Genomic DNA, 15672 nt, shown 5'->3' on the forward strand with positions numbered 1-15672 from the left:
AAGCCTCCCACGCTTTGCTATCATATGTGGTGCTGACTACTGGGGAAAGTCACATTGTCTGCCGACCACTGTAATACTGGGTTTTGACATGTTGTTGGTAAGACATGTATAGAGGGACAGGCATGAGTGGGGAAGCAGGAGGTCTGGTCACTGTGGGGTGCTTTCTGGTGAGGCTTGCTGCGTGCAGGTGGCCACATTGTGCTGCCACTGCTCCACCACCAAGGGGATGTGTTCTCTTGCATGTGGTGGAGCTTTCTTCTGGCAGAGGCCTCACTCTGTGAAAACAAGGACAACATCATCTATCAAAAAAAGATGTTCTTCTATGCCTTACTGAGCTATTTTTACAACATGGCTTTTTGGCAGGACCCTTGGGCGCAGCTTCTTCCAGCGTTTTTGGGACAGTAAGAGTAATGGGCTTGATGGCTCTGCAGACAGAGGCTTCTCTGGAGGGTGGGAGGGAACTGCCATCCCCCCGTTGTGTCTGGCAGAGGGGCTGCCCCAACAGCTGAAAAGCTGACGTGACATGTGCCTACATCAGCCAAGACCACAACCGTGGTGGTGGAGCTGCTCTGCAGAGAGCTTCTCTCCCTGCAGGCTGAGCCTGGCACGCATGTTTTCTGGGTAGCTTTAGCAGGATAAACCCAGAGGGCCTTGGGAAGCTCTTGGGAAGAGGAAATGATGGCTGTGGATTGAGCACCTCACCACAAGCATTCCAGAGCAGCTGGGGATCGCTGGCCCAACAGAGTCAATCAGAGGAGCCAGCTGCCCCCGGCCATGCAGTGGGACTGAAGTCCTGCCCAGTGGCACCAGGGAGATGATGGATTTGCAGAACCCCATCATTGGATGCACATATATGTCAGCAACATGTTCTCAAATCCTGCCTACATTCTTCCCCTGCACTGTTAAAACTAAACAGTATTTTGGTTGAGGGGGCCTCCGACTGAGGTAGCTGGGGCCTGCGGGCTCCCCTGATCGACTCCGTTGGACCAGTGCTCCCCAGCTGCACTGGGATGCTCATGGCAGTGGGCCCAATCCACAGCCATCATTTCCTCTTCCTGAGAGCTAGGTGAGAAAATCTGGTCAAGTTTGCTGTGGAAACCATAGTTCATTCATGGACAGAATGCTACAGCCCCGAGCCTATCCTATCGGTGGGAGAATTGCACGGAAGAGTACAAGGAGAGATAAAAGCAGGAAATCTGGCACTTGCGTGTGTGTGTGTATGTGGGGCTGGGGTGCTGGACAGCACAGGAGCGTGGACCCATAACAGCTGTATGAGGGTGGTGTGGCCCCAGTGATGTGCTGACTCCTGAGATGGGATGGGATAAATCAGCAAGGTTAATAACTGAACAGGGAAATCGTGCTGGGAAGCACACGCTTGACCTTATTATGCAGTCTCTGGGGGCTCCAGCTCAATCTGCTGGGGCAGAGCAGAGAATTGCTGCTTGTCTGGTGTCCTACATGTTATAATGACTGGTTTGTATTTTATTAAAGCAGGGTTACTAGCGTCTGGGATGGAGGGATGAGGGTGTTTACTGTCTTGGCAGCACTGAGACCAGGCTCACCATGCTACATTGCAGTGCTGCAGGGTGCAGCGCAGCTCTGAAATTGGGACTGGGCATCACCAGAGTGATACAGGGCAGCCAGGGGGGGAGCGGCTGGGAGCCCACAGCCCCTGGGAATTACAGGCAGGGCTCATGTTTAGCATCACTGTTTTCAAGTAGCCATAAAAAGAAATGTTTGTAATATTTTAGGGCCTGAACAGGAATACTGGCTCCATTGAAATCAGCAGCATAACTCCCCCTGAATTCCACACAAACAAGATTTAACTCTCTCAACATGAAGGTGCTCAGGGTTATTGACTTCCTCGCTGCAATTGTCTTTGCTAAAACTACAAGCGTTAGTCACGTGCATTAAATGGAGATAGATAAACAAGAAAAACTGAAAATAATGAGAGGAAAGCCTGCAGCTGCATCTAGCGTAAATTCTTCCCATTTATGTATTTGCTTTGCTTTTTTCCATCTGAATCAGGAAAACAAAGAATTCTCTGAGATGCGATTTATGTAATAGCGAGAAACCCAAAATGCTAGTTTTTACAGAAAATTCTCAGCCCAGCATTTTCCATCATCTCCACTAAAAAGAAATCAATTCCTTTCCCAAGGAATTTTCTTTCCATATCTGAAAGCATCTCATGTTCATAAAGCCACTAATGAGTAAATATGATCAGAATGACATTGATTTAAATTTTGGTGAATAACAAGCCTTGGGGAGAGGTGCAGGACCTGATAGTTGGGTTTGCTTGGGTTTCTGTTCATATCTTCTTGATGTTTTTATTTTAGGAAAGCAGGAAAAACTCTGTATGTTCCTGAAAGAGAGGGGGGAAAAAAATACTTTTGAAATGTGTTACTCTATTAATATTCCTCATCAGACTCAACACTTCTACATAAGGGGCATACCGTTCACCAGCCTTGTCCTCTGACCACCTCTCCCAGTTAACCTTCTCCCTTATCTATGTCTTTCTGGCAGAAGATACTCAAATTTGTTTGGGAAGGAGAGTCTGCAGGATGGCGGTAGGGTGCTGCAGCCACGATGTGCTTGCCAGTGCACAGCACCCAGCACCAGCACACCCAAGCCTGGCTGTCACCGGCCGCTGGTCGCAACTGCATTTGGCAGGCTGACAGGATGTGCAAAAGTACACTGCCGCCATTCAGCTCCAAAATGAGCTCTAAATCTTCTTCCAGGCTGGGACAGAGCTTCCTCCAGCTGGATCCTGGCAGCTCTGGAGAGGAGCCAGGTCCTGGCCAGGAGTGGTGCCAGCAGTGGTGGGGCTGGCAGGGGCAGCAGCTGACAGGCAAAGCTCGTGGGCAAGCAAGCTGGCAGCACTGGGGTCGTTATTTCCAGGATCTGTGAATCATGGTGGAATAAAAGGGAAGCCTTCATCAGCTGAAGCATAACAGCCACATCCTTCAGGAGAAGTGGATTTAAGGAGAAGAGGCTGTGATCCCATTAAGCGATGCCAGCAGCTCACACACTGCCTGCTGCCCCCCACTCCACAGCATCTCCTGACAAAAAATGATGGTCGCCCTTCACTGCCGCACACATCCTGGCTCTGTAGGAGGCTGGCCAGCGTTTCGGGTGGTGTGAGTGATTATCAGTGGGGCAGCAGGGTGATTTGAGGAGGTTTTAAGCCACTGCTGGGAGCAGAGCATCCAGCCATTAGGCTGCAGCACGCCCTCAAACACTCATCAAGTGACTGATCAAATGTTGCTTGTAAATATTGTAGTTCATCAAGCCTTCAGTGGCTATCCAGTGAAGAGCTATTTAACTATTTAGAAAGTAACTTCACTGTAAGTTGAACGTACCAGTAACTAATATGCATCATAAATATGTCATTTTATGCCAATGGTAGTTATATAAAGTATATGCTGTTCCTGATGTCCCGCTGTAGGCAGTTAGACCAACAACTTTAAAATGAACCTCTTCAAGAAAATTGGTTATTTTTATCTAGTGCTCTCAATTTTCAGCTTGAGCCAATATTTACTTATTCAATCAAACTGAAGTTAAAATAAAGACTGACTGATAAGTATCCGTTTAAACTTCAGAACCCCCCCATTTTTCTTTCTTTCTTATCTTGGTTTCATCAACTATCAGCTTGCTGTCACTAATTGCCATACTTAATCACTTTTCTGCTTGGAAGCAGCCTGGGACTCACGGATGCCAAATATTTAGAAATCTGAGCTTATTTGCTAAAAAATGCACCCATTCTGGGGGACAGCAGGTTAATGAAGAGTGCCCCACCTAAGCATCGCCTGCCAGGACTGCCAGTCCCTGTGCTGGGCCACACCATGCACCAGCGGCACCAGCCTCTGCTTTAAGTTAATAGCAAAATGTCGCTTGATGCCCATAGGGTCAGCACTTTGCTTAGGGACATAGGGGATCATGGGGGGAGGGGGGCTGTCACTTTCACACACTGGGGGTGGAAGTAGATTTGCTGCTCCTGCTGCTTGATGAAGGGGAAGAGCACCATGAGAGACTGGTGCATGTTCCCAGGGGATGTTCCCATTGCCATCCCACCCCCCAGGCCACCATGGGGCTGGCTGACATCCTCCTTTCTGCTTCCCTTGCTGCATTTCTCTGCCCAGGTGATATACCGAGCCCTGTCACCACCTTATGCTGCGGAGGACCCATACAGCGCAGAAGCCCAGGCACAGCTGAAGATCACCAACCTGCGGGTGCGGCTGTTGGAGCGGCAAGGCTGCCCCTGCCTCCCACCCAGCCCAGACCCCCAGATCCCACAGCCCCTACCACCCCTGCACTACGCTGTCTACGACTTCATCGTGAAGGGCAGCTGCTTCTGCAATGGCCACGCTGACCACTGCATCCCTGTCACTGGATTCAAGCCTGTCAAGGCAGCTGGCGTTTTCCACGTGGTATGTACATGTGCCCGACATCATCTGCACTGCAGGAAAGCAGAGTTTTAAGAATGGTAGGGATGGTATAGAGTATGGCATAGATCAAGAATGTGGTATTTGACACGTGATGCCCTGAATTCCAAGCACAGTGAGCACAAGTGATCTTTACAAAGGAGGTGGTCTCCATGTCAGGCTAAAGCGCTGGGCTTTCCTTGTGCTTTGGTGTGGAGTCCACCAGGACTCTCACACTTCAAGGGTGCTCCATGCTAATTTATTTAATGAGAATCCTTAAAAAACATTAAGATTGCTGTCTCCCTTCTTCCCCCAAATGCTAACTACCCAAATGCAATAAAACAATACCTCAAAGATAATAAATGCAGGACATTTTGATGACAAAGAAGGAGGAAACCTTCTCCAAAGGTACTAGGCATCTTGTGATTGCCGTTGCTTCTGGAGGGTCCTCAGACACAGGGTTGGGTCCTGAACCAAGGGGCCAGAGAGCTGGGTTTTGGCTCTCATTTTCAGGCTTTCAATTGTACTTTGCAATACCTTTCTCTAGATAAAAACCCTGTGCTTCGGTTTTGAGGGGACTTCCATCACAAGAGCTCTGAGCTCAAATCCCTTGTGATCCGCCAAGACTTAAACCCCAGTCCTCCCGTGTCCCAAAGTGACAGCCGCTTAACCTGCTGGGGAGGTGATGGGCACAACAGCGGCCAATGCGTTGGACACCTTGCTGTCCCCAGCATATCTTGTCCTTTCTGCCCATCTTGGCTGGCTTGAAAGTCCTGGCTTTGCTGGCAGACAAGCAGTAGGGAAAGCCAGGGCAATCAAACATACTGCGCTGAATAATGTTAGAAAGGGAAAGATCATAAAAAAAACATAAGGCAGTTACTTGAGGTAAAGAGGTCTGGCATCTGTCCAGCTCTTCAGGGAACTCTCATTTCACTTAAATTACCGTCTCAGATGTGAAGCAGACAGTATGTTTCCCTTCTAATAGAACTAGTCTTGCAATCTCTTGAAAATATACCCATTTGAAAGTGTGCAGCACTATGATTGATAAGTCTGTTTCAAGTAGCACTGCTCCACTTTCCGCAGATGTTCCCTGAGCAAAAGTCTTTGAAAAAGAGCTGTTTGCTCAGGGTTATTTTGGTGGGATACAACTGCATGGGGGCATGTCCTAGAGCACCGCTGAGAGTTGTTACAGAGCCTGCAGCCAAATATGCTTCCACTACAGCTAAAACCATAGTGCACAGGTAACAGGCAGTGCTGTGAGAAGGAATCAAGTGCCAAAATCGCGCTGAAACCCAAAGCAAGAAACAGCAAAAAGCCCCTGCGCCATCCCCGAGGGGGCTGGAAAACGGTTATAAATGTGTGTGTGGCAAGAGTCCCAAAGGTGATGTTTCTGCAGTAAGGCTGACTCATTTTACTGTGCCTCACAGCTTATTCCATATGTTCCATAAGGGATGTGCTGATGTAGGGGTGACATAGCCCCATGGTTTGCAGGGAAGGTCAGGGAGTAGTAAGATGTTTATTCTCCCAGTACCACTTTTTCCATCACAGGATTGTGGCAGCTGGGACTGAGCCCAGTCTGTGCCAGGCTTCTGCCTGGAGCAAGGCTGCTGCAATTTGGGGACTGCAGTGGCACCCCACCTGTGCATACCAGGATGGGGTTTGCCAGTGTGTTGCTTCAGGATGGGAAGAGAGGATTATTTCCACGATGTCAGCAAAACGTCCCGTGAAAAGGGATGAAAGATGGCAGGGTCTGTGGCTGCTTAGCTGAAACTTCTGAAAAGAAAGTAGGGTTTCAGAGAGGGAGCATTTTTGTGCATTTCACCTGAAAAAGTCATGTAAAAGGTAATTCTGAAGAATAGCAGTCATTCAAGTGTGAGATGGGGACTTCAGTCTTGTCTTTATGTAATTGTATATACATGGGGATTTAGCAGAAACTTCACTGTAAAACTGAGGATGACAAAAGCTGGGAAGCACATTACCATTTCACAATATGATTATAAAATCTGGCTCTGTCTTTATGCTTGTTTAGACCAGGGCACTCCTGAAGAATATATCCTAAGTTAGAGAGTTAACATCAAAATCTAAGCAAGTTTAAGATCCTTTAAAAAAAAAACCCCAAACTTTTCCAAAAAACATATGTGCAAGTTTAACTCCCTGCTTGGTCTCAGCCCACAGGCAAAATCCTAACTGCAGGCTTTGGTGGAGTCCCTGCTTGGCCAGTGGAAGACTCAGATGTAATATAGTTGATTTTCTTTCGGGCTGTTCTGGGCAGTAAGCCGGGGTGTCCTGGCAGTGCTGGGCATAGCTGCCAGGTCTTGGGCAAGTCTCGCAAAGCAACCAGAAGCATTTCAGCCATCTTACCCAGAGAGGATCTGACAAAGCCATGCAGGGATGCTGGTAGCTGCTGCTCAGGCAGGTTTGATGTAGGGACCTGACCTGGGGGGCTGGGATGCTTCACTCAGCTTTTGACATTGGCCCAGCTTGCTGCCATGGGATGCCTCCCAGCAGATGCATTTTTTTCTCGAGGGCTGAGCTATCATGTTCTGAGAAGCTGACAGGTAAGGTAAATGTGGCTAAAAGGAGGCTAGAAGTCCATCTTGGCCATGAGATAATACTGACAGAGGACATCCTTGGGGTGTACAGGTGGGATGCAAACAGGGTGGCTTTGTGGACAAAGAGGGGCTCTTCCAGCCCAGAAGAAGCAGCTGTAGCTCCATTCACTGAGGTGGGATAACCTCCTTTGTGGTCCCTCTGAGTCAAGTGAAAGCAAAGGTGGACTTTACAGAATCCAAACTTTCACTGTGAGAAAAAATATTCCACATTAGTCGCAACAGCAAAAAACAATCACCAGGGCCTGACAAGAGAAGAGGTTTGGTTTTGTGCCCTCACCACTGCCCAGCTGCAAAACTCTCCGTGATGCTCCTCTCCATGGCAGTCGCTGTGTAGGTATCACAAAGCAAATCTTGCTGGCAATTCCCTGCCTGCCCTTTCTCCTAAAAGGAAAAGGAATTTATGTAGGAAAGCTCTGGGTTCGTTTGAGCGTTCGAAATGCCATGTCAGCCTTTAGGTGAATTCTGAATATACAGGTGGGGCTCCTGTAGTGGAGGGCGAAGACTACAGAGAAGACCTGGCTGTCTTCCAATGACAGCAAGGGCTGCTCCTCATGGGTAGTGTCATCCTGACTGTCTCTTGTTATACACTTCTGTGCAACAGACAGCTGTCAGGGTATACAGACACACTTCCTTCTCCTCCCAGCTTCTCCCAAATTTATTCAAAGGGTCACTACCCAAATCTCATCGACAACAGCCCCATGTGGGAAGAAATGTGCATGGACAAATGCACCCCACACCATGCAAAGCAGTTGGATCAGTTTGTGAGCTGCGTTACATGGCGAGCTACCAGTGCAAGTAGAGACGTGGATTCACCTACACAAGAGATCCCTCCTGATCCTCAGTAGCTGTGGGAAGATTGATTTTTTGGCTGATCTGTGACATAGGAGCTTCTTGCCCCTTGCCAGTATCTCTTTGCATGGAGCTATTGCAGCGCATGCTTGGCCCCTTACCAACCCTCTAGCTTACCACTTAAAGCATCCCCATGGCCTGCTTGCAACTATGGCAGGGTTGTGAAAGACAAGATCACCCTGGAGATAAGTGGGATCTTGCAACTTAGGACTCCCAAGTGGGGAAAGCAAACCCAGAGATACCCCACCTGGGCTATGCAGTTCTGTCTCAAGGGCAGGAGTTTGTCCATCTTGGAGACTCCTTGGCCCTCCCTGACTGCAGAATCCTGCAACAGCTAAGTGGTGTTCACAGTTGGCATGAGTTATCAGTCTTAGAGGACTGTGTCCTGGCTGGGGCTTCCTGCTTTTTTCCTATAAGATGAGATCCCAGTATCAACTGATGACTTAATTATCTCATTGATAATCCAATATTATCAGCTATCTGATGTTTCCCACTCCGTCCTTTCTTTCCTCTCCGGCACTCCTGCTAGTGCAGCCCTATCTGCACACCTTTCACCTGCTGAACAGAGTGAGAACAAATGAAACTGTCTGGTTCTGTTCATCCTCTTGTTCTGTTTTTCCCCTCAATGACAGTTTTAATAGGGTGGTACAACAGCTATCTTTGCTCTGAAGAAAGAAAGTGGGAAATAAGAACTTAGAGATGAAGAAGCTTCAGTGAGCTTCAGACATGTGCTCAAGGTGGTTTGGTGTGGTGCTGCTTGCCATACTGAAATGCTCCTGCTGCAATTACACTTATACACCTCTTCAGTAGTGCAAGGTGCTGTGTCAGTGTAAGCCAAGGGCTTTTCCAGGAACTGTGCTTTATTTTCTAGGCTGAACAAACCAGTTCAGGATCCTGATTTCTGGAAGCTGCCCAACAATTAGGCACCAAACCCCAGATACACCTCACCTAATTTTAGGCACACATTTTGATATACCCAAGATAGCCAGGTGATCTCCCCGGGCTCCTTCTGTAGTTATGAAAGAGTGAGGGGATACAGTATCGTTGGGATCCTGAGTAAACTGAGCTACCGTACTAAAGCACTTCTGTATAGTCAGGCAGGGTGAATGTTCCTCCCTCTTCCCGTGTGGCCAACCCAGTGGCTGTTATAAACTATTATCGTGCTACTGACATCAAAAGATGCTGAACATCTCCAGCAACACTGACAGAAGCCTATTGTTCAAGGAATTTTAAAAAACCCCACCAGACAGCCCCCACACCCTGGACAACAAGCTTTGTATTCTTTCACAAGAATGCGATAGGATATGAGAATTTTCTCATGCATAAATTTGGTTGTCTGGTGCTTTGGGAAAGAATACCTCCCCGCGTGCTGACAGCAGCCAGTAGGCATTGGTTCTAAAATTGGCACAGTGGCTCAAGCACAACAGTTTAAAAGTTATCGTTAGAGACTCAGTATGAATGCCATGATTTTCCTTTCAGCTGATATCATGCTCATTTTCCGTGAAAGTAAAAAATAAAAATATAGAAAACACGATTATAGCAGTTCCAAGAAAGAAATTTTATTAAAAGCAGTTGCCCCTCCCAGCTATTTAGCTTATTTATGTTATCAGGTCTTCAGGACATTGATTTTCTTCTAGTGTGCATTTGTGTTGTACTCTATATAAATCAGTTCATAACAGGTGACTGAAAGTATTTTTCCCTCAGGGCAGCATTTCTTTCTCACTGCCCAACATTTTGGAACATGATAAATAGGGGGGAGTATTTTATAGAAACCGACTAAAGAAAAAGCCCTATGTATTTGCAATCTGAAAGGAAGTGCTGGAAGGTTATAATTCAGCAACAAAAGGCTCTGGAAGGAAGCATGCCCTAGCAACTGTCTTTCTATAGAGAAATCACTCGCTCGTTTATCTTGCAGAAGTCAACTTTTGTAACACTGTTTGCATTGTGCCCTCTAATGACTGACGTTGTGATGGGGCTGTCAAGCTAAGAAGGGAAACAGTGTGAAAGTGAACTGGGATGTAAAGACCCCATGACAAAATGAAAAATGCTATGAGAATGCTTTGCTGCTTAAATGAGTCAAGAGCCATGTGAATGCTTAAAGAGGTGAGACGTACTGGGAATTGTGTTTGTGTACTTAGCGATGCTCCAGAATGACCCAAGTGGGTACACCTTACAGTTAAATGTAAGTTGAGGTGAATTAAAAGGGAGGACAGTATGTCCTCTTTCCCTTGTTGATGTGTGGGGATCACATTCTGCCTTCGGAAAGGTGCTGAGGTGCTGGAGAAATCCCTGAGGCCAGGCTCATCATTTCCCTGCTCTACCCTGGGTCCCAGCAAAGCTGCTGGGCTGGTTTCTCAGCCCCAGCTCCCAGCCGCTCTGTAGCATGATGGGGAATTTACAAGGCACCACTGTTTCACATCTGGCCCTCCTGCAGCTCTCACAGGCATTAATTTTGCCTGGTGTAGACAGTCTGTTGGCTTTTTTTCACCTGCTGCCACTTCTCTTTTCCTTCTATTACCCCTTCTTCTTGTCCTGTTTTTCTCCTCTTTTCACCTGCCACAGTATTTCTTGACAAAAAGTACCTGTCTGCCTATAGGCTGCAAGAAAGGGCTTGCTAACATTCACCTTCTTTTGTTGCTTCCAATGCATAAAAATCTTTTCTGTCATGCTGGAATTGTGTAGAAGAAATAAGAGATTTTCTTCAATGGGATAAAGCTAGGATGGAGAGATTTTTTAAAGCAGAGGTGTTTTAGGGGGGTAATCATTATAATGCTATTGAAAGAGAGTAAGTACATCAGCCTGATGCAAGGTTTTTGAAGCACTTGGGTCTGACTTTCATTAAAATTCTGGGAAAAGGGGGGGGGGAAGTATTAACTAAGCTGTTGCACTAAGAAACAAGTTATTAAAGACCCTGTTTGCATCCCCTCACTCAGTCGAGACTGGCCATTTAGCTTGTCCATTAGTAGGTCTGCACCCCACTGCCTGGCTGAGAGGAGTCAGGGCCACCGTGAGACCCTGGGGGCCCTCAGAGGCAGAGTTTTCTCAAGGTCCAGCCCATTTCAGTAGCACCACTATAAAGGCTTGGCACTGTGGGAATTGGGAACCCTGCTGCCTTTTCCAAAGCTTGCTCCTGAAGACCAGAGCCTGGGTGGCTGCATTCGATGCAGAAGCAGGGCCAGACGGGCTGTCATGTCCTGAGCCTCTGTGGGTGCTCAGGCAGACGTGAATCCCACTGAGAATACAAGTCCCCAGCCCTGCAGCAAGCAAGGGCCCACAGGTTTGCAAGGCGTTCATAGCAGGCTGGGCTACTGGACGGCCATCCCAGCCCATGCCAAGGTGAGCGAAGGGGATACAGGATCGACAGTGCGATCTGGGCTTGGGAGGGAGCATCTGGTGAAGATGCTAATGCATGCGGTTGTGATAATTGCTGGAAGAAAGATAACTGCAAAGTAGCGCCCTTACAATAAGGACTGGGAACATGTGGTTCCTCCTGACCCAAGCTGCAACAGCACCCACCAAATCGGCTGGGGAGCCCAAACTTACGAACCTCTGTGCTGGTCTGTAGAGGAACAAAGGCAGTGGGCTGATCAGCATTGATAACATGCAGTTGTGGCCTTGCCTCAAAGGCAGCAGGTTGATTGGCATGGACGATGTGCAGCTGTAGCTCGTTCCTGCTAAGTGGTTAAATAGCACTGAGGATGGGGGGGGGATTCGGTGGAGGAGGAGTGGTGTGAGCTCTGGAGGAAGGTGAAGTAGCATGGACAGCGGAATCTGACCAATGGTAAAAGCCTTATTGCAGCTTACTACTTTGTGCTGCAGTGCTGGTCCTGTGCTTACCTTTATGCAGAAGTCAGAATCATGCTATTCTGTTATTTTTTAACTTTTTCAGCCAGATGGTTTGTTTCTTTCACCCCAGGTGTATTGTACCTTTACAAGCTAGCAATACCAGGAGCATCATGCCCTGCTCTGCCTCAGGGTCTATCTAAACACCAGATGGCTTGATTTGCACCATTTCCACATTTGGCTCTTTAGCAGTGCTCTTTGCCACAGTATCTGAGAGCCCACAAGCCTGCTGTTGCTACAGCAGTTTAAGTTTATAAAACCTCTTTAGAGTTCACATACAGATTAATATTAATAAGTTGGCACGCAGCTATTTAGTGGTTTACTTATTAGCTCTGCATACCAAATTAATAGCTGCATGTCAAGTTCTTGGGATACCCATCCTCTTCTGTTTTATTTTCACCCACCTCCCCCTATTCTGGCAACACAACATGCTCTATTATACAATACTTGGGCTTTCAGAAAATGCAGGCTCTTATGCCTTGGGACTGTGAATACTCCTCAGCAGGGAGTTTTGCCTCATTTTCTGCTGGTGTCTTGGGGTGCTTAATCCTTTGAGGGTTTCTTAGGTGCTGCTGAGTTTCAGAGTCATACATTATTAATGCTGAGCAGTCGCTGGCTGATTGGTTGAGTCTCCACTGATTCTTTTTGCAGCTTTGGCAAGGGGGGAGCTGAATTTGAGGGGTGATGCTGCAGGCTGTGGGCACAGGCAGGGGGAGCACAGATCTCTGCAGTAATCCCAAGAGTCCCCGTGTCTGAGGCATACCCTTGCTTGCAAGTCTTCTCCCATGTCCTTCTTACTTCAACACCATGATCACCAAGAGACCACCTGCTTTTGACCATGGCACCCTCTGGCTCCCTCAGGTCACCTTCCCCTCCTGATCCCACATGTTGCAGGTCTAGTGGGTCCCTCTGTCCTAACAGATGGGACAGTCCTGTGAGGAACAGGCTGAAAGATTTCTCTGGCCACAGATATGGTTCAGCCTACTACAACTTGTTTAGAATTAACCACAATGGCCAAAGGGCCTGCAATAAACCCCTACCAAAAAATGTCATCAGAGAGTTAGGGCTCCATCAAAACCACCTGAAGATGACCACATGACCAATATAGGTTTAACCAATTTCTGTTTTTAAGCAGGTAGATGCTTTTAAATGTGTGTGAAGTAGCTCTGTAACATTGGTTTGTGTGGACTTTATCTAAAAAATATATGAAAGAGAGAAATTTTATTAAAGAGTGATAATTCAGGGAAGTGAGGCATCTGAGAGTTGAAGAATATTTTGTGGGTGGTAGCAAAAATGAAAATATGAAAACACAAGATATACTTTGAGATCTAAATATTCCCTCTGCAATTTTTTTTTTGTTTCTTTCTATATTTGCTTCTCATTCTTTTAAACATTAGCACACATTTCAGCATATATCAATATGATAAGACAGACAGACCAACTAATATATGTGGTGAGACCAACTGATATCTGTGATGAGGACAAACAGGACCAAAAGCAATTTTACCTTAGTATTTGTGCTTTAGCTTAAATGCTTGCACATTCTGTCTGACTCCCTCTCTATCTGTCCATTGATTATGTAGTCCACTTGCTGTACTATATTTTGCTTATTCCTGCTTTGACGATGCAGGCATTTTAATAAGGCAGGAAAGGATCACTTGAAAAGCTTTTGAAAGATTTTGCGTTGCAGCTGAAAGTCTTTTAAGGACACTTTGGACCTTTTTTTCTGTACTGTTACATCTGACTCCTATAAGTTAGCAGCTGAAATCTATTAATTAAAAATAAGTAAATCAGAAGATCATCATTAACTAGAAGTGAGTGTGGTGGGTGTGCACCTACGTAACAGGCAGGAGCTGTTTACTATGTGTTCAAGGTACTCTTCTGTTTTGTTTACTGCTCAGGTTTTTTGGCAGGAACCTTTTTTGTAGCAGTTTTTGGCAGCAAGTCATACAATTAGGAGCACCACACTTGTGGAACCACAAGTTAAACAGAGTGGAAGGCAGCATTTTGCAGTAGCAGTTAAAGCCATGCCCCAGCCCTGGGCAGGATCACCAGGCACCCCGACCGCCCTGTGCTGCTCCCAATGCCAACAGCAGCCGGCAACTGGTGCAGCTCCGTTGGTTTTATGGCCAACCTGTAGCATGGTTATGGGGCCATACTGGCAGAGCAGGCTGAGGTCTCTGGCTTGTTACTGAGCAGTAGAAGAAGCCAAACCATGCTCAGTTTATTCCCTTCCTTTCTCTATCGCTTTCCCCATGACCAGTGAAGGGGCAGTGGGGTGGTAAGGCACCGCTCAGCTCATGTTTCAGCAAACGCAGGATGCCAGTCGTGCCTCCAGCCTGGCCACGCATTGGACATCTAGAGAGACTTGCAGCTGAAATGCTCTCAGTAAAACTGTGTTTAAAAGTAAAATGTCGAGCAGAGTAAAGCTGCGAGCACAGGCACTGAAATAGCTATGGTAGGTAGCTGCCTGCCACACTCCATGGGAAAAGGCAGGGCCTTCAGCCGTGCCGGCAGAGCTGTGCTGCTTCAGAGCTTGATTTCATTGCATCTAGGGGCTGCCGGGCTGCTCTTGCCCTCTGGCTATGTCCTGTTTTCTTTGCATTTGCCAACAGTGTGAGTAATGCCAGCGGCTGACAGGGCAGCTGGCACCAAGTGTGCTATGCTGGCTTTTCATCTCTAATTACGCCCTTACACTAAGCTGTCTAGCTGTTAAATTATCTATCTGTCATTAACACATCCGAGCATAGTCACTCATGGTCCTTGTGCTATCCTTGGTTCTCCCTTTGTGGGGCACCAATTCTGCCTCAGATGAGTAGATACCTGTGTTTCAGGGAGCTAAATTTTTTTCTTGCACTTATTTATGTTGGTGATGGCTATGCACACGGAAGTGGGTGCTGAGGTTGTGGGCGCTGTTCTTGCAGTACTGCAAAAGTGTATTCATATTTGGGAGGGAGAAAAAGAGAAAAGTTTTACACAGTGTTTCCCAAGGATGCTTTGAATCTTGGCTTTTTTTAACCTCTCCTGGAAATTCATGCTGCAGCTAGAAACTCTCTGCTAAAGATCCTTTAAGATCTAAAAGAAAAAAGGGTATGACTATACAATAACATGAAGTGCAGATCCACAAATACTAATGTACTTGAAAGTGTAACTGCAGAATATTTGCCTTTGACTAAACTGGATATCAAGGCAGACATCATGCTAGCCCTCTTTCTAGTCTATGTGATAGCATCTAGCTGGTGTGGGATCTCCTGTACCTGGGCACTACTTGTGCCCCGGACACTCTTTGGCCTTTGCTGTTGGTGATTCTTGCTCTCTTTCCCCTGCTAGGTCCATGGGAAATGCATGTGCAAGCACAACACAGCGGGGTCCCACTGCCAGCACTGTGCCCCGCTGTACAACGATCAGCCTTGGCAGCCTGCCGATGGCAAAACCGGAGCCCCCAAAGAGTGTCAGTGTAAGTAGCCAGCTGAGAACAGTGTCTCCAGAGCCTCTGCCAGAGCACAACACTCCCTCCTTGTGTGTCTTTCTCCTGTGTTTCCAAGAGGCAGCAGGTACCAGGGTGGTGGGCAGGTGCTTGTGAAGCAGGTCAGTGAGTGGAGAGCCACAGCTGCCCCGTGTTTGTATGGCAGGGACAGCCCTTCACTCAGAAATCCTCACAGGACCATGTTCTCAGTTGGTTTGGCCCTCCCGTGGGACCCCAGCACATCTCCTTGAGATATGGTCTTCTGCTGTGGGTAGACTGCAGCCTGCCTGCCCAGGGTGCCTTGGAGGTGATGGGGGGCCAGTGTTGTTCCTTCCATGGGCACCGCTGACAAAGATGTTTGTGGGAGGTGTAGCCTTCTGCTGCTGGACCTGGGCTCTGCTCACCCCCTGGGCGCTGGGGCAGGAGGAGCCGCAGGCTCTGGGCAGGTTTGAGGATTACTTCTGTGGTGCCAGGGAGGGTG

The 15672-nt window shown here is 47.5% G+C and overlaps 1 protein-coding gene across 7 annotated transcripts in view; it reads left to right on the forward strand.

The window, feature by feature from the left end:
* NTN4 (netrin 4) overlaps positions 1-15672 on the forward strand; it is a 51156-nt gene that overhangs the window by 18657 nt on the left and 16827 nt on the right. For 6 of the 7 annotated variants that reach the window (XM_027794242.2, XM_055808914.1, XM_027794240.2 and 3 more), the window contains 2 exons: positions 4140-4427; positions 15056-15182. In XM_027794242.2, coding sequence (XP_027650043.2) covers positions 4140-4427; positions 15056-15182 — 415 coding nt within the window. The remainder of the gene's footprint in view (positions 1-4139; positions 4428-15055; positions 15183-15672) is intronic. The other variant, XM_027794243.2, reaches the window with a different exon arrangement.

This window comes from Falco peregrinus, chromosome 6 (genome assembly GCF_023634155.1).
Source record: "Falco peregrinus isolate bFalPer1 chromosome 6, bFalPer1.pri, whole genome shotgun sequence".
Taxonomy (NCBI): domain Eukaryota; kingdom Metazoa; phylum Chordata; class Aves; order Falconiformes; family Falconidae; genus Falco; species Falco peregrinus.